This window comes from Bubalus kerabau, chromosome 17, assembly GCF_029407905.1.
Source record: "Bubalus kerabau isolate K-KA32 ecotype Philippines breed swamp buffalo chromosome 17, PCC_UOA_SB_1v2, whole genome shotgun sequence".
NCBI lineage: Eukaryota > Metazoa > Chordata > Mammalia > Artiodactyla > Bovidae > Bubalus > Bubalus kerabau.
In genome coordinates this window covers 43,754,205-43,780,000 of record NC_073640.1, presented here as the reverse complement: position 1 = coordinate 43,780,000, position 25,796 = coordinate 43,754,205, and the positions used below count along the sequence as shown (strand labels likewise).

General features: G+C 34.1%; 1 protein-coding gene across 2 annotated transcripts in view; it reads right to left on the bottom strand.

The window, feature by feature from the left end:
• The window catches only part of URI1 (URI1 prefoldin like chaperone), a 61,943-nt gene that overhangs the window by 16,193 nt on the left and 19,954 nt on the right, over positions 1-25,796 (bottom strand). The window contains exons 2-4 of one of the 2 annotated variants that reach the window (XM_055554058.1): positions 24,116-24,150; positions 9,014-9,092; positions 7,827-7,962 (exon numbers count right to left, since the gene is read on the bottom strand). In XM_055554058.1, coding sequence (XP_055410033.1) covers positions 7,827-7,962; positions 9,014-9,092; positions 24,116-24,150 — 250 coding nt within the window. Of the gene's footprint in view, positions 1-7,826; positions 7,963-9,013; positions 9,093-11,072; positions 11,105-24,115; positions 24,151-25,796 lie in introns of those variants that run through there. The other variant, XM_055554059.1, reaches the window with a different exon arrangement.

Genomic DNA, 25,796 nt, shown 5'->3' with positions numbered 1-25,796 from the left:
ATAGAAATAAGATCAAGTAAAAAATTGTAACAAAGACAAAGAGATGGACAACAGGAGAGAGAAATTATCAAAGAAATAATAATAAATATTTCCCAAAACTGTAGGACATGAATTTCCACACTGAAAGTTCCCACCAAACACCTAGCAAATGAATTTTAAAAGCTCTACACAAGGTATATCACAGTAGCACTTCAGATCATTAGGAGTAAGACAGGAACCTAAAATTTCTAAAGGGAAAAAAACACAGTCACATACAAAGGAAAGTGATGGCATCAGATTTTTAAATAGCAACACGTAAGACAGAAAGCCTTCAAAACTGTTTCAACTTTGAATTCTAAATAGACGAGTTACAAAAAGCAAGAGTATAAAAAATATTTGCAGACATGCAAAATTTCAAAAAATGTATCTCCCACACACCTTTCTAGAAAATTACTGAAGGTTATCCTCTGGTGGCTCAGACGGTAAGAATCTACCTGTAATGCAGGAGACCCAGGTTTGGTCCCTGGGTTGGAAAGATCCCCTGGAGGAGGAAATGGCAACCCACTCCAGTATTCTTGCCTGGAGAATTCCAGGGCCAGAGGAGCCTGGCCGACTGTAGTCCATGGGGTTGCAGAGTTGGACATGACTGAGTGACTAACACACACACACCCCCTCCAACCAAATGAGTAAAACTTGAAAGGAGATGCCATGGGAATCAAGAAATAGGAAATAAATAAGAGGCAAAGATATGGTACAGTGACAAAGGAAAAGACTAGGAAGATAGACATTCTTTGAAGTTCAAGATGGGAGCAAGTACAAATCAAAGCAAGACTATGAAGGACTCTAGTACAGAGGTCTCCAAGAATAAAGGTGTTTGGCTGAATTAACAATAGATACATAACTTTATGCAACAAACAAAAATAAACAGTAAACTTCAAATGAAAGGTTGTTCAAAAATGGAAATGGAATTACAGTTAAGCATGAATGCTGATTAAACAAAAATTGTAATAAAAAATATTAAAAAGATTGAGGGACAGGGAGAAGAACATGTAAACAAATTAAATGTTATCCTTCAATTATAGGTAGGCAACTAATAGATACTACATAAAACTGGAAAAAAGAATCAAGAAAATAGAATATGCAAAGTACTTGGGAAGTGTACATAAAAAGAACAAGCAAAAGATTAGCTTAAACACTAGATGAAATATCTCTATGGAATGAGGACTAGAAGCAGAGAGGTACACAGAAGGATGCTACTTTTTCATTATTTTAAGGTGCATGATGTTTTAAAGCTATCTACATTTATTATGTAGATAAAACCAAAAGTCAAAAATTTATATTTCGTAACAAAATACCAATGCATTTAAGATATACCTCACTAAAGATACTAAAGGATACACATACTGCCTCATAAGATAAATCACAAGTTTCTTACCAGCCTGTTATCTGCAATACATATTCCACATACACTTGTTTTTTCAAATGCCCAATTTTCATCATTCATCAGAAAATCTAAAAGCATACAGTAAAAAGGAAAACACAGTCCATTCAAAAGAACAAAATAAATCTCCAGAAACTCCCTGAAGAAACACAGGCATCAGATATACTAGAACAAGACTTTAAAACAACTGCCTGTGTATATGCTCAAACAGCTAAAGAGAAATACAAATAACTAAAGTAAATTTTAAAAACAATACATGAAGAAAGTGAGAACAACCACAAAGTGATAGAAATTATAAAAAGGAACCAAACTCTGGAGTTGAAAAATATAATAATTAAATTAAAAAATTCACTATAGCATCAACAACATATTTGAACAAGCCGAAGAAAATCAGGATCAGTGAACTCAAAGATTAGACATTTGAAATCATCAAGTCTAATGAATAGAAAGAAAAAGAATGAAGAAAGTGAACTGAGCCTAAGAGATTCATGGGACATATCAAATAGATTAATACATATACCTGTGGCAGATTCATTTTGATATTTGGCAAAACTAATACAGTTATGTAAAGTTTAAAAATAAAATAAAATAAAAAAAGATTAATACATACATTAAGGAAGTCTCAAGAACAAGAAGAGAAAGTGGCAAAGGGATTATATTTCTGAATATAATCATTCAGAAATATAATTATTTCTGAAGAAATAATGGGTGCCAAACAAATTCTAAATTTGCCCAAAGATCAACAAATCAACAAATCTAAAAAGCTCAACTAATTCCAAGTAGAATAAACCCAGAGACCCACACCAAGATACATAATCAAACTTCTGAAAGACAGAGAATCTTCAAAACAGCAAAGAAAAAGAAAATCATCACAAGAGATCTTCATAACAATATAAACAGAATTCTCAATAGAAACTTTGGAAGTCAGAATTCCAGTAGGCTTAAAATGCTGAGAGAAAAAAACTCTCAATTGAAATTACCACATTCATCAAAACTGTCCTTCACATATGAAGGGTAAATTAAGACATTTCCAAATGAATAAAAGTTGAAGGAGTTCCTTATTGTTACGCCTGCCCTACAGGAAAAACTTCAGGGAACTCTTCAGTTGAAATGAAAGGCCACTAGGCAGTAACTAGAAGCTATATGCCTCTGGGAAAGGCGAACACTGGCAAAAATTACAAACAGTATAACTGCCATTATGGTTTGTAACTCCACTTTTTATTTGCTGCAGGATGTAAAAGAGAAGTGCATTAAAAAATCATCATAAATCTGTTAATAGGTACACAATATAAAGGTATGATTTGTGACACTGATAATAGAGGAGGAACAGAGCTATACAGAAAAGTTTTTCCAAGTTATTTAAGTTAGAAAGTGAAAGTCACTCAGTCGTGTCTGACTCTTTGCAACCCCATACTATACAGTCCATGGAATTCTCCAGGCCAGAATACTGGAGTGCGTAAGCCCTTCCCTTCTCCAGGGGATCTTCCCCACCCAGGGATCAAACCCAGGTCTCCCGCATTGTAGGTGGATTCTTTACCAGCTGAGCCACCAAGGAAGCCCAAAGTGAAAGTGCAGGTTGCTCAGTCATGTCTGACTTTGCAACCCCATGGACTATGCAGCCCATGGAATTCTCTAGGCCAGAATATTGGAGGATTGAAGTTAAATTGGAACCAATTCAAAATACATTGTTACAACTTTACAATGTTGTAAGTAATCGCCATAGTAACTACAAACAAAATATTTATAAACCATTAACAAAGGAAATGAGAAAGGGGATCAAAACACATTACCACAAAGAAAAAAACCCAACTAAACACAGAGGAAGGCAATAATGAAGGAAATGAGTTATATAAAAGCTGTACAAAAGACATATCAAAAAATAATAAAATGGCAATACTCTATAAAGTTACTGTAAATGTAAATGTATTAAACTACAATATAGAGTAGGAAGGCACAGATTAGGAGAATGGACAGGCACATGAAAAGATGCTCATCATCACTAATTATTAGCAAAATGCAAATCAAAGCCACAATGAAGTACCACCCTCACACCAGTAGTCAGAATGGCCATCATCAAAAAGTCTACAAACAACAAATGCTGGAGGGGATGTGGAGAAAAAGAAAGCCTTCTACACTGTTGGTGGGAACTCAAAACTGATGCAGCCACTATGGAAAACAGTACAGAGGTTCCTCAAAAAATCTAAAACCAGAGTTGCCATATGATCCAGCAACCCCACTCCTGGACATACATCTAAGACAAAACTGTAATTCATAGCAGCACTATGTATAATAGCTAGACATGGAAACAATCTAAATGTCAACAGGCAGATAAATGGATAAAAGTGCATGAATATACAATGGAATATTACTCAGCTATAAAAATAATGAAATAATGCCATTTGCAGCAACATGGATGGACTAAGAGATCATTATACTTAAGTAAGCAAAGAAAAAAAGAGAATGACAAATACCACACACTATCACTTATTGTGGAATCTAAACTAAGACACACATGAATATAGCTATGAAACAGAAACAGACTCACAGATATAGAGAACAGACTTGTGGTTGCCAAGGGAGAGGGGAAGTGGGGGAAGGAATGGGAGCTTGGGATTAGCAAATGCAAACTACTATATACTCGATGGATAAACAACAAGGTCCTATTGTAGAGCACATGGACCTATATTCAATATCCTGTGATAAATCATAATGGAAAAGAACATATGTATGTATAACCGAATCATTTTGCTGTATAATAAAAATTAAAACTTATAAATCAACTACACATCAATAAAATTTAAAAATATACGATTATAAAAAATACACACAACCTAACAACAGAGCCTCAAATATATGAAGCAAAAAATGACACAGTTCAAGTGGTTCTACAATAAGAATTGGAGATGTCAGCAGAGGACAATAAAGGACAAATGAACCAAAAAGGAGACTGATAAGGAAAGAGGACCTTAATAATACTATAGAACAAACAGACCTAACAGATATATTCAGAATATTCACCCAACAGGAACAGAGTACCCATTCTTCTAAGGGAAACACACATTCTCTAAGAAAGACCACATGATAGGTCACAAAACAAGTCTTAAACCTTTTCACAAGATTGGAAAAAATACTTTGTGTGGTTTCAATCCAATGAAATGAAACTAGAAACCAACAACAGAAGGCAAAATGGAAAATTAACAAACACAAGGAAATTTAACAAAACAATGAACACGTCAAAGTAGAAATTATAAAGGAAACTAAAAAATACCTTGAGATAAACAAAAATGAAGACACAACAGATCAAAATTTACAGGATGCAGAGAAACCAATGCTAAGAGATTTATACCTATAAACACCTACATTAAAAAAAATCTCAAATCATAACCTTATATGCTTTAAGAAACTTGAAAAAGTATAATAAACCATATCCAAAGCTACCAGAAGGAAGGAATAACAAAGATTAGAGTAGAAATAAAACAGAGACAAGAAAAACAACAGAAAACAATCAACAAAATTAAAAAGTTGGTTCTTTGAGAAGACCAACAAAATGGATAAGCCTTTACCTAGACTGGCAAAGAAAAAAGAGAAAGAAGACTCAAATGACTAAAACCATAAATAAAAACAGACATGCCTTTATACACTCACATATAGAATCTGAAATGAAATATGCAGTAAACCTGCAGAGGAAGAAAACAAACCTGACTCTTAAATACGAAGTGTATTAATTAAAAAATTAAAATGGAGATAAATACTACTTATTTTACAGAAATAGGAATATAAAAGAATAATAGTTAAATGCCAACAAACGTGATAAGCTAGATGGACAAATTCCTGGAAACATATAGACTACTAAAACTGAAACAAGAAGAAACAGAAAATCTGTGTAAGCCTAGAACAAGTAAGATTTAATTAATAATCCAAAACTTTCTAATAATAAAAAGCCCAGAACAGATAGCTTCACAGATGCATTGTACCAAACATTCAAAGAAGAATTAACACCAATTCTTAAGCTCTTTTGAAGCAGTGCAGAGGAAGGAATACCATCTATGAGGCCAGCCAGCCAGACACCAAAAGAGAACAAGTATGTCTCAACAGCAAACAAAATTTACGGTCACATAAAAACCTGTACAAAAAGGTATATAGCAACTCCATTTGTAACTGCCAAAAATGGAAGCAAACCCAAGCATCTTTCAATGGATAAACAGAAAACCTGTGGTACGTGAATGTAATGGAACACTACTCAGCAATCGAGTAGTGTTTATACTACTACCTCTTCATACAACAGAACAAACTGGATGAGGCGTTATGGTGAGTCAAAGTCAGTTTCACAAGGTTATCTAGTGTGTGATTCCACTGATATGGCATTCTGGAAAAGGTGATAGAGACAGATCAGGGGTAGAGATAGTATATGACCACAAAAAGGAAAATACAAGCGAGTTTTGGGTGTGGTCCTGTGTCCTGACTGACTATGGTATACCCTGTATCCTATTCTGCTTCCTGATTGCAGTGCTAGTTAAACAAATCTTTAATTACACTTAGTTGTAACTAATAGAACAGTATACCAAATAAAAGCTGCTCATCTTCATGTTAAATGACAAAATGCCAGACGTGAGCAAAAGGGTAAGGCACTGAGCTTGCCATCTTTCTCTTAGAAATCATCTTCCTCTGAGTTACTGCCTCTGAATCCTCTTACTGTTGTTGTGTTAAACCCATTTTGTCCTTTATTTTTTACTACTTTTTAAACATTCAATGACCTCCCTTCACCTTCCCCCATTACCCTGTTGACCCTGAGGTAAGTATGTTTAACCTGTTATATTTCTTCTGCCTAAAGAAAAATAAAGTATCTTTTCTTAATAAATGTAAAGTACAATAATATACCTAAATAATTTCTTCAGTTATTATAAATTACTATAAAACTGTGAAGAAAACAACTATTTAGAATTCATTTACCAAAACAGATTCTCAAACATAATTTTATATATATATATTCCAAAAAATATTTTAGATAAATATTGATCCCAAAAGTCATTGCTTTGGTCACTTCCTAAAACTGTATTTAACACTAGAAAGTGATTTACCAAAAAATATTTTGCTATTCTAGAGCTCTCATCTATTAAAAGCGTTCTTTCATTAATATAAGTCAAAATGATCCTGAAGATCTCTTTGCTGAAACATCCAAATGAAAATCAAAGTGAACAAATTTCAAAAAATGAACTGATTTCATATCAGCAGTTTCCCCAGTAAATAAAGCAAGCCTTCACCATTATGAAAGACCTTTAAAGAAATATACCCATTCTCCTGGCCCTAATATACATGACTTACTTTAATGTGGTAATGCCAAAACAATTATCATTGCCAGGAATTATACACAGGCCAAACAATACAATTCTGATTAGTGTCACAAAAGATCAAAATATATATCAATTATAAACTTACAGGCTTTGACTTCCAATTAGAGTCTCCAAATATAGATTCCAGAATTTCACTGAGTAAATGAGTTCTCCAACTAGTACCCACTCATATATAAATGAAATAATTTCAGCTTTAGAAAACTCAGCTGTTTTCTATCTACATGACCTCATTTAAACAGAAGGAGCCTCAAAAATTTGTTTTCAGAGACACATTTAAGTAGAAGAGTAAAAAGCAGGTATGGGTGATATTATGCTATCAATTTAAGTATGCTATTACAGAAATAAAAACATGTATTAGATATTAAACAGACCTAATATTAAAATGCAACTAAGTTAAAACCCAAGTGAATCAATCCAACTAAAAAATGTATGTATGGATATATATAAACCAACAAACACTATCTAAAGAAAACTAGAATGACCTCAATGAAATGAGACAGAAGCCTCAAACCACTCTTAAGTTTAAGAGTGATGTTGTAGATAGCATTTCTCCACACCTGGCCTTTTCTTCTGTAAAATGGAAACACGAGTTCTTCCAAACCAAAACACATGTTTAAGAATTGTTTCTACTTTGCAAATAGGTATTTATCCTAGTCCAATAAGTAGGAAGCAAATTCCTCTGTGTTCTCGTATTCTGGGGGAAAATAAAGTCTTGAAAAACAACTAAAGCAAACCAATTATAAAATGTAAAATGACCCCAATTCTTATATCTATCCAACTGCTATCTACAAAACCATGTGTGATGACTTTTACACCTGGTAATTTCTAAAAACATGCTAATGTGGGTGACATTTCCAACCCAGATGTTCCATTCTCCAGTCCACATTTTCAAATGCTGGATCTGCTCAAACTATCTCCAATTCAACAGAATCACAAATAGCCTGGATATTTGTGACACTTATCTAATATTGTTAATAACAAACAGTCCACCAGCCTGGCACTTTGTGAACCAATAAATATCCAGCAAAGAAACATCATTTATAATTAGTACATACGTTCTTTCCGGTGCTCAACTAAGCCAACAGCCTGCTTTGCTGAACATTTTGCAAACCAATTGTCCCCAAGTAAAACAGTGACTTCATTAGTATGGACAAGTTTTCCTGGCATGAAGGCAAAGGGGCCAAATGGTACCTATTGTTCAAAAAAAAAAAAAAAAGAGAAGGTTAAAAAAAAATTAAAAACACTAAAAACTACATTTTATGAAACAGCATTAAAAGCTCTGTGTGGAGGTCTTTTTAAAAAAATCTCCTCACTAAGAAAAATAAAGTGTCAACTTCATAGACATTTAACATTATAATTTCACTAGGAAAACCTTAGAAAAAATTTAGGTTAATTTATCAACATTAAAACAACAAAAGAAATGAGCATATTTACAAAAATAGCTTTCAGAGAAATCAGCGTTGCTTCCAAACATATTTATTTTTTGCTCAGTCATAAATCTAAAGGAAAGCAAACTAGAAATAAAGTATTAATAAAGACTAACTTTGATTTTTTTAAACTGAAAATTATTTCTGAGAAAATATTGTCTTTGGGGGGCAAAACAGGAATTAACAAAGAGCTTTCAAAGGTTTACAAAATTTATGAAATATTTGAGCTGGTATAATAAAAAACAATATATTTTCAAAATATCTGGTCTAACTTAATTAAGAACACAGTCTTCATGAAAAAGAATATTCATGCAAAGAAAGAATCTAATTCAGGGCTCACAAATAGACTAATATGTTGATATGAAGATCTGAATATTAAAAAAAAATTATCAGCACCTTTATATATATAAAATCAATATTCTGGGATTTAATTCTCCAAGATATATAACATTATGGTCTACTGCTGGTCTGGTTAACAGGAAATGACTACAAGCCATATTTCTGTTGTAATTAGTTTGCTAACAAAGTAAATTTGCATACCAAATACGTCAAATTTTATGTTAACATTTATGCCATTTATGACATCATAACATAATTTTAAATCTAAAAAAGGAAAAGAATACCAACTATTACCACAATTAGTGCATTATTATAAAGTAAAACAGAAACCTTTACTATGAGTTATCTCCGATCTAGTCCAGGGAGTCAACTTGTAAATCAATATATATAAAGCAAAGAAACACCTTTTTACTTTACATAGTTAACACCTTTACAAGAAACAATATTCTACTTTAAAAGAAACACATCAAACATACCATGATATTATAAGACAACTTATCAGGCAAAGTACTGAGTCTTTCTTGAAGAGCATTATAGTCATTATCTACCTTCTTCCTGTTGACAAAAAAAATACCAAATACTATATTAATACCCAAATTCATGGTTCCTCAAGTAGGCTACGTATCATAAGCTAATCAAAAACCTAATTTCAGCAATTTAAAGATTAAAGTGTTTTTTTTTTTTCATTTTAAAATCGTGTTTCTACAAAATTTAGCAACAGCATTATTCCACCATACACTTATCAAAGAATTAAGACTCTCAGCTTTTAGATGTAGAACACACATATCTTGAGAATTATTGTTCCCTAAAGTAGAGGATCATCTGAACTAAAGAAAACTTGGAAATTAAGGGAGACAGTGAGATTGGAGGGAAATGGGCTCAAGATGAAGGAAGAAGAGAGCTGAGAAAAGCTTTTGAGAGAATAAACAACTGGTTGTGAAACAGAAATCATCAACACAAAATATGAGCAGATGCTTCAGTCTGTCCTCCTCAGAAAACTTTGGGTTGAAAAATCTGGAGTCATCAACTCTTCAGTTATTCATACTAATGTTATTGAGGTGAGAGAGAATCAATCAGGAGCTAGAAGAAATTAGGTAGAGGTGCTATAAAAAGTATTTCCTTTGGGCTTTTCAATTCCATGTTGTATCTAAACAGAGCTACCTGATAACTAATTTCAGACCACCAAAAGATATAAATCTGTAGGAGCAGAAATGGTGATGCTTCCCACACTGTGAACCATACTCAGTTCTCACAGCTGCTGGAACTGAATAGCCCTACACTGAACTTGTGTTAAACCTTCTGTGGATATGTGGTTTCCAAAGGGTTCCCTGCTAGGCTGCAGGCTGCAAGCAAAACCAGAGCACTGAAATTTTTTAAAGCAGAGGGATGGTTTTCTTAATTAAAAAAAAATAACAAAAACAAAAACTCACCAATTCAGCAAGTAATTTAAAAGAACATGTAGAAATTATCAAATTAAAATTATGATAAATTGCAGTATAGATAATCACTCTCCAGGTAATAAAAATGACTGTTCATGGAATTGGTTTCAGTTTACTCCTTAGCTCCCCTAAAGCAACAAACATAATTAATAAAAATCATCTTATTTAGTCTTAAAAATATCAAGGAATTTCACATATTTTAATTCATCGTAAAAATATTCCTGCAGTAAATGTCACATCAATATTTTCCTCTTTACAAAAGAGAAAGCAGAAGAAAAATGGAAAAAAAAACACACATTTAAGAGAAATTAGATCCACTCTATTAAGGAGAGGTAGCAATGACCTTAAACCTAGGTCTTCTGACCAGTATTCTATCAAGCAAGCCTTTTCATTTTCTAATGTTCAAGTGTTTTTTTAAAAACTTTCCTCTCAAATCCCTTTATATAAATAAACATAAAATGTCTTTATTTGTTCAAGGCAAAAGTCATCTTTCTGGAAATTTTTATATGAATAAAATGGTAGGAAATGTCAGGAACAGGCCTATATACCAGAAAGAACATGGCTTCGAAGTCAGACCAGAGGATCAATCCCAGCTCCACCATTTAACAAATTAATCCCAGACTTAGTATCTTCAATGGTAAAAAACTGAAAGGATACCTATCTCACAGATTCAAAGAGGACGAAATATAAATGGTTTAACACCTTGTCCAGCACTGAACACCTAAATACACTGAGCCTTCAATGACCCTTTTCCCATGAAGTATCAAAAACACCAATTCTAAAATTTGAAAGAACGACTGTATTACCCACTAAGATAATTCCACTGTGTACAATTCATTCAATTTGATACAAATAACACAACTTACTTAAAGACAGTTTAACTAAACCTAACAATTCAGGAAGCTTCTAGAAACAGGATTCCTGTGAGCAATAAATGGGACAGTTTCCAAACTGTAGTGAACTGAAGTGACACAATGCCTGAACACCGTGAACTCATTAAATCTGTAAATACTAGCAGTTTTACATAAGTAATTTGGCAAATGCTTAGATGACTAATGTCAGTTGCTAAGTTGTGTCCAACTCTTTGCAACCGTACCACGCTGCTCTGTCCATGGGATTTCCCAGGCAAGAACACTGAAGTGGGTGGCCATTTCCTTCTCCAGGGGATCTTCCCCATCCAGGGATCAAATCCAGGTCTCTTGCACTGCAGGCAGATTCTTTACCATCTGAGCCATCAGGGAAGCCCTAAATGTTCCTATTAATTGTTAAAAAGCTAATATTAAAGTTAGCATTCAATATGTACTATTTTGGTAAATACAGCTGAAAAGGGGGGCAGATTTCTAACAAAACATCTCTTATATATTAAAAGAACAGAAGATTCAATCAAAGACACTACGAGAGGTCAATGTCAGTATTCCAAAGCATATTCAGTTTTAAACTAAATCAATAATTCTCTCTAGAAGAAAAAAACTGTGGCCATATTGGAGAACAGTTTAAGATCGGAGTTGTTACTTCTAAATTTTGAATTGTTTTCTAAAAATACACAAAGAAAGGAGAAGATAATTTAAAAAAGAGCTTATTCAGAAATCCTTTTTGAAGGGCGGCAAGTAGAGTCAAGCAGTGCCACTGGAAGAAATTATGGCTTGAGGAACTCTCTCCCTGAAATTCCCACTAGAGGAAATATTCAGGATCAAGTGCTTGGTCAAACAGTTATCTCCAAATAGTCCCTCCTCTAATACTCCGGGCTTAAAAAAAATCCCATAAAAGATCACAAAGCCTATACAGCAGAAACACAAAATGACTCTAAGAACTAATGTGTTACGGAAGGTATCTTTGTTTGTACCAAAATCTGAATAGACTTTTTTCTTTTTCTATTTTACCACTCAGAAATATATAACTAAATTTTTGGAGACTGTAAAATATGTAGTCAAAGAAGCCAACTGCTTAAAATAACTTTTTTTCAGATGAAAATAAAACCCAGATGTAGTTAGGATAAATCTCTCAAGCCTACTTATTTATTCCGTTACTAGATAAGACTTCCTTGTTTGGTTTCACCATATCTGATCCTTACAGATTAGGTTCAATCTTCAATTCTTAATTTAAAAGAATTACCCAATAATAAGATTTAATTTGCACCAAACATTCTCATGCAATGTTACTTACAGAAAATAAGAACTAAAGCACTGTTATATGGCACAGAAGAAACTTTCATAATCTTTTTAAATCTTGCTAATCATATGCTATAAGCCTTCTGAGACACACCTAAGGTTTTTATTAAAGAGCAGCAGCAAAAAAGGACATAACTGCAAACTAGCCTTAACCTTAAGGATGAAGATCAGGACAGATCTCATGAGAAATATCTTACTTTCATAAGGCTGTAAAAAGTATGAGAGAGCAAGTTAAATGACATGTACACTCAAGTATTTACAGGTAAAGTATGCAGATGTCCACCATTTTCTTTGAAACACATCATAAAAAAAATGGACTAAGGGTTGAGGTATGGATAGCTATGTGATCAAGTTTCATCTATATAATTCTTTCAATTTTTCTGTATGTTTGAAGATTTTCATAATAGAATATTAAAAAGGAGATGGGAGAAATATCAAAGAAACTCTAACCCTCTTCTTAAATGCATGGTAAAAAAGAAAAGCTTTGTAAAGCAAAAGAAAAAAGTTCTACATCCCATGTTTGAGGCAGTGAGTAAAGACTCCAATTTCCAGCTTTCAATAGTAAAAACAGAAAATAAAACGATTCACTGAAACAAAATTTGTTCCTTTTTCTCTTTAAAGTATGAAGTTGTAATAGGCAGAAAGTATTGATATTAAGCCCGTTTAAAAAGAAAAAAAAAACTCCTATCATTCTCTTTACCTACTATCCTAATAAACAAAAAACACCAAGAGATGGATGCTTAAAGGGAAAAGACGGAAAGGGCTTTACATTAATGCTAATATCTAGGTTGATCTGGGGTAGAGTTAATTCTTTTTTTGTTTGTTAATTTGAGAAATTATAAAACCCAAAGATTTTGGAATATATATACAATTTTCTTTAGAAATGACTCTTAGTCCATCATACCCACTCTGGAATGTCCTATTAAGGATCCAAGAAACCTTTGTTTCAATTCAATTCACCATTTATTGAGCGCCTGCTCTGCAACCAAGCATTATGCCATATGCTGCAGGGATCATCACTCAAATATAACACGTTTTTTTTCCTTTTTTTTTTTTTTGCAATGCTTCTCCGTTAAAGATCTGCTGGCTTGATGGATGCCTGGGTTTTTAACCTCAAAAATTAAGAAAACAGAGGAATGCTGAATTCAGGCATGGTAAAGAGAGAAATTTTCTCATTTCTAAAGAATGGAATGACTGAGTTTTTTAAAAGTATTCTCTTAAACAGCATAAACAAATTATCAAGGTTATATTAAGCAATAAAAACATTCTTGAAAGAAGGATCTACATTGTTGTGCCTTCTGTAATTGATGGGAAATACACTTTTAACCATTTAAAAGTATCTGTACTAAATCAACAGCATTTTTTTTTAATGGTAATGGTAAAACAAATTACTAGTAAGATAAATGACATCTACTACAAAATTCAGGCAATATGGTCACATATTCCTTTATCTCAACTCATACCTAGGAGACATATCAGACGATGTTGATGAAATAATCCATGTTCTTTATATTTTATGAGTCCATGAGAAAACTTTATTTTTAGAAATAGAAAGATGAACCTAAATACAAAAACTTAGTAATTTTTTAGAAGTTTAATGAAACAAAATTATCTAAAAAAAGACAGATGCATCTAACATTGCATGGCTGCTACTGCTTAGTCGCTCAGTCGTGTCTGACTCTTTGCAACGCCATGGACTGCAGCCTGCCAGGCTCCTCTGTCCATGAGGATTCTCCAGGCAAGAATCCTGGAGTGGGTTGCCATGCCCTCCTTTAGGGGATCGTCCCAACCCAGAGTTCGAACCCAGGTCTCCTGTATTACAGGCAGATTCTTTACCATCTGAGCCACCAGGGAAGTCTTAACATTCTACTGCTGCTGCTAAGTCACTTCAGTCGTGTCTGACCCTGTGCGACCCCATAGACAACAGCCCACCAGGCTCCCCCCGTCCCTGGGATTCTTCAGGCAAGAACACTGGAGTGGGTTGCCATTTTCTTTTCCAATGCGTGAAAGTGAAAAGTGAAAGTGAAGTCACTCAGTCGTGTCCGACTGCTAGCGACCCCATGGACTGCAGCCTACCAGGCTCCTCCGTCCATGGGATTTTCCAGGCAAAAGTACTGGAGTGGGGTGCCATCGCCTTCTCCGAAGATTTCTTCAATTTAAGTTTTCGGCGATGAGACAAGAGAGTACAATGAATATACACAGCAAAGGTGAGACAGGGGAATTTGTTTGTGCCCCATACCAATAACCATGCATGTGTAACTTTAGATTTGTCAGTTAACCATAGGTGCCTGTTTCTTTATCAGCCTTCTTTTGCTCTATGAATAAAATGAGACATGAATTCAACATAAGAAAGTTTAAATGTTACAAAAATACATTACTCTAAGTATGAAAGAAATACCCTCAAAGTGCCCAACTGCTTTAGGTGATGAGTTAAGAGGTAATTTTTATTTTATTTTCTAAATTTTCTACAACTGATATATATTTCTATAACAAATCAAAAGGAACTTTTAAGAAAAGATGACTTTAGATATGTTAAATTTATAACTGACTTAAGCTTTGAATATCTGCATCAGTTTCTACTTAGTCTAACAATTTCTAAGTTTTGTCATTTCAACTTGTTTTCTATCTTTTATTTCTAAATTGCATTTTAGAAAAAAGTAAACTGTTGTATGTTGTTTTCTTAGAACAGTGACTCATAACTCTTTATGGCTACTGACACCTATGAAAGACTGATAAAACCTCTAGATCCTTTCCTCATAAAAAGGCCCTGCATTTTGCATCAATTTCAATAGAAGCCCACTCATAAATCCCTTGAGGTTACTATTTGTTTCAAGAGGTCTTATATGAGTTAAAAAAAAACAGCAATCCTGGCCTTGAACCCAGCAAATACTTAAAATTCTGAAAATTATTTTTAACTAGTTCAATTTAAATTTTTTTTTAAACATGGGAAAACTGTCACCAATTTGGTCAAGAGTTCAAAATAAATAAGTAAAAACATTAAATTGTACACAAGCTGAATTTTTTTTTACAGCTTACATTTTCCTTAATCACACACTGATACCAACACCTCCTTCTTTCTTCAGTACATTAGAATTTAGACTTTTGTATCTCAAAAACAAAGGCTTCCCAGGTGGCCCTAGTGGTAACGAATCTGCCTGCCAATGCAGGAGAAGCAAGAGACAGGGGTTTGATCCCTGGGTCAGGAAGATCCCCTGGAGTAGGAAATGGAAACCCACTCCAGTATCCCTTCCTGGAAAATCCCATGGGCAGAGGAGCCTAGTGGGCTACAGTCCATGGGGCCGCAGACAGTCGGACAGACGACTGAGCGACTAAGTACACATATCTCAAGACAGAGCGTGAACTCATGAGTGAGCCACCTCTCAGTCAAGCAGTACTGCTGCAGTATTTAACCTTCATCCTCACACAGTGCTCTGTGCTTGCAAGTTTTATTGTAGACTGCTCTCATTGTATAAAAAATAAGCAAAACTGAATGGAAAATGAAAAAACTCAGAATGCAAAGAAATGTAGTTTTCAAACCTAATACAGTTAACACAAAGATGAAAAATCATGAGGTAGCCAAATCAAATTGAAATGTAGCCTCAATCAGATATACCAAAATACTCACTGGACTTAAGATGATTCTGAGAAATTGTGAACCAAATAAAGTATATGGACACTGGAAACACATCATCAAAGACTATGTTCTAAAGGATGAGATGTCATTAGGGATTCTTTTCATAATACTTTATAATACTCTCTGGGAGGAAAAAAATTCCCCTATAACATATAATTTTGCCTTTTATTTTCAGAAATGCTTTAAGTATCAAACTAGTGTGGTTTTTCCAAAAAAAGGCATAAAGGCTAGGCAGGGGACTCCTAGAAGTAACAAATTGCAATTACATTTTACAAATCATTAACTCTTTTAAAAGAAAAAAGCCTTACCCATTTACAATTTGACATCTGTGACATAAACACACATATAGAATTAAGAAGCTGAAAGAAACAAAGTAAAATGTTTTCAAGAGAGGGAGAGAATTTAGCTTCTCCTCAGAATTATGAGAAAATGTACCTTTATTCTTTTCTCATTTCAACCTTTTTATAAATGTTTTCATTTTATATACAGAATAAAAAATTTAATACAGATTTTGTTTCTTAAAAAATCATTCTTAAAACATTCAACTTGAATATTTGGGGGGGGGGATCTTAATTTGCTTTGAAACATCACACACAAGAATTTCAAAACTTACTTATTAACATCCCAAACCATGTATTAACACATGACATCAGAAAAAATATAATAAAAATTTTAAAAACTAGTATTTTTTGGTCCAGTTCCCCTTGAAAAATTACATATGTCATGTCTGCTTTACAATCTCCCTCTCAAAGTTCAAAAGCTTCAGAATTTTTATCTCCAAATTTATTTTTTCTAAAATCAAACATCTAAGCAATATAAAATAGCTTATTTACTGTTTTCATTTAAGTCTGCTTCAGGTAATTTCATAGATAACTTTACTTAAAACTCTCTTAAGATAATCTGCAGTAAACAAGACTTTTTTTAACAATTCACATGCATGTAACTTATGACTACAAACAATGCCTAAGATATAGATGATTTCTATGTGCCAGGCATCACATACCATATTTCATTTAATTCTCACAAATCAACACAAGTAATGAGACTTCTTTTTTCTGTGGAATATGTTCAACAGAAGTCATCTATAGTGCACTAAAAATGACCATAAATTTGTTGTCAATCCACTCACCAATAAATGGAGTCTATTTCCCCTCCCTCTGAATCTGGTCTAGTTTTATGAGTTCTTTTGACCAACAGAACGTGACTTGGCAGCTTCCATTCTTGCTGCCCTTGTAGCATCATATAAAGTAAGCCAGATAAAAAGAGCCCATGGAAAGTGAGGCCCAGCTAAGCATCACACAGCCACCAGACTTGCGGGTGAGGCCATTTGGGGGCTGCAACCACACAAGTGAGCCCAAACAAAATCAGCAGAAAACAACAGAGCTGAGTTCAGTCCAATATGCACAACCAAAGAACATTATACAGGCAAATGGTTGTTATCAGTACACTTGGAGTACTTTTATTAAAGAATAATAAAAAATGGATACAATAGCTTAGTAAGGATGTATTTTGAGTTGTAGAAGTCATACTCTGTCCTGTGGTCATTATTTATTTTTTAAAAAATAATACCAAAAAGTATTTGGTAACTAAAAATTAGACATCTGACACACAATGTAGTTCATAGGAACAAAATTAAGTAGTTAACTATTGATTAAAAACAACCTCAAAAGTATAGTACTATATAGTGTGATGAACAGTGTACAGTTTGATTGCACTTTAATCAGAGTGGGAGTATAATATATATAAACATGTGGAAGAATATACACATATATGTACACACATGCATGCATACATACATAGACATCCATACATACAAATATACACTCCTTGTGCAAGTAATTTCTGCAAAGATTTGCAGGGAACTGGTAAAAATAAGCAGTTATTTACCAAGAAGAAAAGTGAGATTTTCAAGACAAGTAAGAGGGAAACTACATACCATGTATACCCTTTTGTACCTCTTAAAGTTTGAACTATATAAATATCAGTTCAGTTCAGTCACTCAGTCATGTTTGACTCTTTGCAACCCCATGGGCTACAGCACGCCAGGCTTCCCTGTCCATCACTTACTCCTGGAGCTTGCTCAAACTCATGTTCATTGAGTCAGTGATGCCATCCAACCATCTCATCCTCTGTCATCCCCTTCTCCTCCTGCCTTCCATCATTCCCAGCATCAGGGTATTTTCCAATGAGTCAGGTCTTTGCATCAGGTGGCCAAAGTACTGGAGATTCAGCTTCAGCATCAGTCCTTCCAATGAATATTCAGTACTGGTTTCCTTTAAGTTGACTGGTTTGATTTCCTTGCAGTCCAAGGGACTCTCAAGAATCTTCTCCAACACCACAGTTCAAAAGCATCAGTTGTTTGGTGCTCAGCTTTCTTTATAGTCCAACTCTCACATCCATACATGACTACTGGAAAAACCATAGCCTTGACTAGACGAACCATAGTTGGCAAAGTAATGTCTCTGCTTTTTGATATGCTGTCTAGGTTGGTCATAGCTCTTCTTCAAAGGCACAAGCATGTTATAATTTCATGGCCACAAACAACATCTGCAGTGATTTTGGAGTCCAAGAAGATACAGTTTCTCACTGTTTCCATTGTTTCCCCATCTATTTGCCATGAAGTGATGGGACCAGATGCCATGATCTTCATTTTTTGAATGTTGACTTTTAAACCAACTTTTTCACTCTCCTCTTTCATCAAGAGGCTCTTTAGTTCCTCTTTGCTTTCTGCCACAATGGTGGTGTTATTTGCATATCTGAAGTTATTGATATTTCTCCCAGCAATCTTGATTCCAGTTTGTGCTTCACCCAGCCTGTCATTTCACATGATGTACTCTACATATAAGTTAAATAAGCAGGGTGACAGTATACAGTCTTGACATACTCCTTTCTAAATTTGGAACCAGTCGGTTGTTCTGTATCTATTTCTAACTGTTGCTTCTTGACCTGCATACAGATTTCTCAGGAGGCAGGCCAGGTGATCTGCTATTCCCATTTCTTTAAGAATTTCCACAGTTTGTTGTGATCCACACAGTCAAAAGCTTTAGCTCAGTCAATGAAGCAGTAGATGTTTTCTTGGAACTCTCTTGCTTTTTCCATGATCCAACAGAGGTTGGCAATTTATCTCTGGTTCCTCTGCCTTTTCTAAATCCAGCTTGAACATCTGGAAGTTGTTCACATACTGTTGAAGCCTGGCTTGGAGAATTTTGAGCATTACTTTACTAGCGTATGAGATGAGTGCAATTGTGCAGTAGTTTGAGCATTCCTTGGCAGTGCCTTTCTTAGAGATTAGAATGAAAACTGACCTTTTCCAGTCCTGTGGCCACTGCTGAGTTTTCCAAATTTTCTGACATATTGAGTGCAGCACTTTCACAGCACCATCTTTTAGGATTTGAAATAGATCAGCTGGAATTCCATCAATTCCACTAGCTTTATTCATAGCAATGCTTCCTAAAGCCCACCTGACTTCGCATTCTAGGATATCTGGCTCTAGTTGAGTGATCACACCATTGTGGTTATCTGGGTCATGAAAATCTCTATGTATAGTTCTGCTTCTGTTAGGTCCATACCATTTCTGTCCTTTATCGAGCCCATCTTTGCATGAAATGTTTCCTCCAGTTCAGTTCAGTTGCTCAGTCATGTCCGACTCTTTGCGACCCCATGAATCGCACCACACCAGGCCTCCCTGTCCCTCACCAACTCCCAGAGTTCACTCAAACTCACGTCCATCGAGTCGGTGATGCCATCCAGCCATCTCATCCTCTGTCGTCCCCTTTTCCTCCTGCCCCCAATCCCTCCCAGCATCCGAGTCTTTTCCAATGAGTCAACTCTTCACATGAGGTGGCCAATGTACTGGAGTTTCGGCTTTAGCATCAGTCCTTCCAAAGAACGCCCAGGACTGATCTCCTTTAGAATGGACTGGTTGGATCTCCTTGCAGTCCACGGGACCCTCAAGAGTCTTCTCCAACACCACAGTTCAAAAGCATCAATTCTTCGGCACTCAGCTTTCTTCACAGTCCAACTCTCAGATCCATACATGACTACTGGAAAAATGTTCCCTTGGTATCTCTAATTTTCTTGAAGAGATCTCTAATCTTTCCCATTCTAATGTTTTCCTCTATTTATTTGCATTGATCACTGAGGAAGGCTTTCTTATCTCTCCTTGCTATTCTTTGGAACTCTTGCATTCAGATGGGTATCTTTCCTTTTCTCCTTTGCCTTTCACTTCTCTTCTTTTCTCAGCTATTTGTAAGGCCTCCTCAGGCAACCATTTTGTCTTTTTGCATTTCTTTTTCTTGGGGATGTTCTTGATCATTGCCTCCTGTGCAATGTTACGAACCTCAGTCCATAGTTCTTCAGGCACTGTTGTCTATCAAATCTAATCTCTTAAATCTATTTGTCACTTCCACTGTATAACTGTAAGGGATTTGATTTAGGTCATATCTGAATGGTCTAGTGGTTTTCCCTACTTTCCTCAATTTAAGTCTGAATTTGGCAATGATCTGAGCCACAGTCAGCTCCCAGTCTTGTTTTTGCTAACTGCATAGAGCTTCTCCATCTTCAGCTGCAAAGAATATAATCAATGTGTTTCAGTACTGACCACCTGGTGATGTCCAGGTGTAGAGTCGTGATTTCAAATGTTTTAACTTACAATTTAAAAAGTTAATATGGAATCCTTTATGTCTCTAAGATGTATACTAAAATATGTCCACATGGAATGACATGCTTCAGATTCATGCCAAAATAATTGAGAGATGGGGGAAGAGGGTAGGATACACTGCTTTAAAAGGAAACAAACAGTTCAGATGAAACCATGAGTTGACAATCATTGAAGCAGAGTGGTGGATACATGTGGGTTCAGTACACAACTCCATCACCCTTTGAAACTCTTTATAATCAAAGTTTTTTGAATACAATAAAAGCTTACCAATACCACTCAGTAAACCATCTCTCCATCAGGATAAAAGATAATGGTGTGAACACAAAATATTCAGGAATATTTACAAAGTTTTGGAGGGTTTTTGATTTTTCCTTCTTTCTTCATCTAACAATGAGTTTAAAACTTTTCCAAAAAGATTCAGAGTTACTGTATTTATTAAGGGCCAGTCTGGATAGTCTATAGACATTATCTCACACTTAAACTTCAAGTTAATCACTTTACAAGAAGAAAACTTAAGAATCTTCAAAATTCACCCAAGGTAACAAAGTTAGAAAATGACAGAATTCCAACGTAGGTCTGTGCCTCCAAATCCCTCCATGCTCTTTAGGAAAGAATTAAAAGGATAAAAAATTACAAATAAAGTACACAGAGTTATCTGCCCCACATGGATCAAACATTAGGAAGTACACTGACATTTTAATGAGAAAATAGTGTATGGATTTTATAATGAGTTAAGTAAAAAGAATTACATGGAAAAAAAGATGTACCTAAAAATTTTCTTAAGTCTTCACTGAATGAAAACCACTACTAGCTCTAAAAATGTTACACAAATTCTCAACTATTAGGCTCAAACATTTCCTGTTTATCTGTTACTAATTAAACAAATACTATAAATGTCTTTAAGTAAAACAAAGTTCTGGGATCTGAATTAATTTTCTCAAAGAGATTTCTGGGGGCAGATCTCATTGCTCTGGACCATTTTTACTGGTCCAGAGTAATTTTACCATTTTATATTTCTATAAATATTTTTATTTTGTGTCCTACATTTAAAAAAAATAGGATTATCTTTGAAGGGTAATATTCTAATTCATTACTCTTCCCTTTAAGAATTTTTTAAAACTTCACAAAGATAAACATCACTAGCCTAAGACAACACTTCAAAAAAAAATCACGTTTTGCTCCTCCTTATTATATTGGTATGTACTCATAAACAAGGGGAACTTAGTTACATGAATTGTATTTTAGACTATAATAACACCAAAGGTTAGTGCAAAGCAACATATTTTTTAAAGCAATGCATGAGACACCCTTAAAAATAATTTGTCTCTGTTTTGCTTCCTATCTCTAACCAACTAGCACAGAATTATTGTAATTTCGCTGTTTAGTGTCCAACTATGAATTTCTCCAGGGGTCCCTAACCTCCAAGATCTCCTGCTTGATGAACTGTGGTGGAACTAATGTAATAATAATAGAAAGAAAGTACACAATAAATGTAATGCACTTGAATCATCCCGAAACTATTCCTCCTACCCCCAGTACATGGAAAAACTGTCTTCCACAAAACTGATCCCCAGTGCCAAAAAGGTTGGGGACTGCTGAATTTCTCCACAGCAGGGTCTTTCAATTCCAAACAGCAGTATAATACTGGCATATGGTAGAAACTCAATCATTGTTTCTGGAATTAAGATAATAAAAACATCACAAGAATTCCACAGCACTCCCAAATAGCAATTTCCTGGCTTTCAGAGGAATGGAGACACTTGGTTTCAGTTTTTTAATGTAATAAATTGGTAAATTCACTGGCCATTTGGATTCCAGCAATATCAGATCCTCATTAAAAACAAACATAAAAGTCTGTTTCCTGAGCCACATTAAAAATAATTCAGAGGAAAATGCAAATTAACTGGAAAAATTATTTTAATTGTTTAACATGTAGATAAGGTACTATATTACTTTAAGATATGTGGAGGCAAATATGCTAAGCTCTGTAGTTTGGAGCTACAGAAAATCTGCAAACTGAGACAGATTCATATGAATCTGCTCTGATGTAAATGACACATTTCTGTCTATCAATGTTCATCAGGCTTAGGTAATACTATACAGTACTTCTAAAAATGCTGTACATAACTATATGGTACTTGTAAAAATGTTATACATAAAATAATCAAATATTTGGTCTTTATTTATTCAAACACTTATTAAGTGCCTATACTGTGCCAAACAAAGTAGGAGGTGCTATAGATAAAAGGAAGAAAACATGTCCCTTAGCCTTAAAGAACTCTCAGTCTAGAAGGGAAAGAATCTTAAAACACAACCAGAAGCAAGGTGTCATTCACACACTGTGTAAATTAGTATCTGTTCTGAGTGAATCAACCTTTTACTAATGTCCTAAATTCTTTACCAAAACCAATAAAGTCCACACTGTAAAACTTCACCTGGGAATTATCTGTAAAATGGATCACTTTTGCCAAATTAGCAGGTGAAAAATATTAATTCTGTGACCAAGTACTTGCATTTCAAGTTTCAACCTGGACTGAATGTAAAATGAAAAGTAAATGGTCCATTATGGAAATACTGACAGACTTAAACCACCGGTGGATGCAGCTACGACTCTGCATTTATTGAAAATTAATGAAGTCTCTGAATTTTTATTTATAAAATGTATATTATTTAGTTTTAGATTATTTCTGCAAGCCAAAAGTCAGAATTTAATATGATGATGTGTACAGATGGCACCAATTTTTACCCTTAGCCACTGCTTGCAGCCTATGTGCATTTAAACCAAAAACATTTGATATACACTAACTATAAATTATTTCCTTGAAGATCTCTCAGGCATGAAGAAAAAGCCTCTTAAAATAAATTTAAAATATTATATGCTTGATGGTGTATAACCAAAGGTTTAATCTCACCACTAAAGGGGCAGTTATCATGATTCTGCAATAACCCTGCAGACAATAATCAAGACAGCTCCTGTTGTTCTCTCAGTAAAATCTTCGTAAACACAGCATGGATATATTGTAATTTGATATCTGTAAGATCAACAGCTATACCTCATGACAACTCATAAGATTTTATTCACCATTAAATTGAGCATTTTCCTCAGAAGACACAAGAAATGTGTTATTTACCAAGCACTGTCCTATTAACTATACATTAGCACATTAAAATAGATATGCTTTCTTTCTCTCTGTATTCTAAAAAGTGTGGTCTCTAAAGCAAGCTCTGAGATGCAGCCAATTGATTAGATTTTTCAAACTTTGGGAAAATGTATCTGTACATATTTCCATCATTATTTTAAAACAATTGATTCTAATTATTATTCTACTACATATACAAAAAACAGTCCCAAAATAAAGCTGATTAGTCAGGTTAAAAAATGAATCAGTCTCAACTTCATAACAATAGTAATATTCTAACTTTAAAAAAAGAAACGAAGGGAAAAAGAAAGCAATTAAAATATTAAAATAAACACAAATGGTGATGCAACTTCAGGAAATCAGGGAACACAGAATTCAATAAACAATTAAAGACAATATAAATTAGTACCAAAAGGATTCAAAATGGAGACTACTAGAAGAATTCAATTATAGGATGCGAAAACTGTACTTTTTTAAAATACAAATAAGTGATTCCATTAGTATTTCAGAAAGGTAATAAAACGATCTTTCACTCACCAATGCTGGATTTTCTCTTGGCAGTTAGTGACCACCTGTCATGAAAACAGATAACTACTCATGAAAAAAGAGGGCAATGCAAAGCTACAAAATCACTGTATCAGAAAACTACAGTAGTGGCTTTACAGATTTAAAAGCATCTCGATATACATTTTTATTTGTCAAATGCACAGAGATGCGAATGTTAGTTTTTAAGCAGCACACTTTATCATACCTCTCTAATGCAGGCTGATAACTGCAGAACAAATTACAGCTTTCCGATTCATACTTAGGTACAAAACCCACTTCATAACTATTAGGTGACATATGATATAAGATAACTAGTATTTTGTACAATCTGCAGGCCTGTTTTCAATGTTACATATTTTGCAGAATACACAAATGTTATAAATAACAAAAAACCAATGTAACATCCACATTTCATCAGTTTAAAAAAAATGACAGCAGTGAAAGTATTTTATTTTGTCCGTATATCTTCAAATGTTTTCACCTGTAATTTTTATTCTGATGCATTAAAAATGAGTTCAGTGATATTTTTCTACTACATTTCAAGAAGAAATACTTGGGATAAAGAGATGCTCTGAACAGCCCATTTTGTTCCCCTGGTGAATTATGATAAAATTTTAAGCACTTCATAGTCAGTTTAAGCTATGCTTATAATACTGAAACAACAAAATTAAACATAAAACTTACTTGTTTTCCTTAGAGATATTTCAACAGATTCTTAAAATGCTCAAAAAATTAGCAACTTAAAAAAAAACCCTTTTCAAAGATTACTAATTATGTTTTTAAACTGCCTATTGATAACAAAACTTTAAACAATAATTTCAAATACTGTAGCACCATTTTAGAGAAAGAGAAACTAAGGGATGAAATTACTATGCTTAATATAACGCCACCTGAAAAAGACAGCAGTGTTACAGTCTGAAACACTGTTCTCACTCACTGTTCTAAATATCAATACTGCGTCTTATATAAGCACCATGTTTCATCTAAAAATCACAATTTTGGCCTGTCACTAAATTCCTCTATTATAACATTTAATTCCTGAAGTAAATATCTTCCTTTAGGACATTTTAAATACTAAGGCAGCAATCCTATACCAAAATACATGTTGTAATCAGATATCCAACCATACTACACATTAACTCAGCATAAAAAGTCGGTTTTGGAATAAAGCTCTCTCAATAAGTATCAATCACATAGCAACACTTAATAACAGTGGTAACATCTAATAGAGTACTGACTTTACATCTGGAAGAACCAGGCTAAAGCTACATCAATCCATTTCACTGTTTCTGACTCGACAGTAATTATAAAATAGACAAACAATTAAATGTAAATTGAAAAGGAAAAAATCTTCATGAAATCCTTTTTATAAAGTTCTTATTTAACAACCCCATTAAAAGAAGAGACCCAAAAACAGTCAGGATGCTTTCCAATCCCAATGCATGTGTTTCCAAGCATGAAGTGAGCCAAAAGCACAAAAAGAAAAGCCCTGCAAACCATAAGAGCAGAATGTTCATTAACCTCTACATGATAATCCTTTCATGGCTGCATATTAACTAGTTACATATTCATAATCATTTACATTATTTAAAGGACCTTCAATGAAATTTTCTATGCAATATCCATTAGTGACAGTGTTAAAGGTTATAGAAGATAAGTCTACTTAATGTTT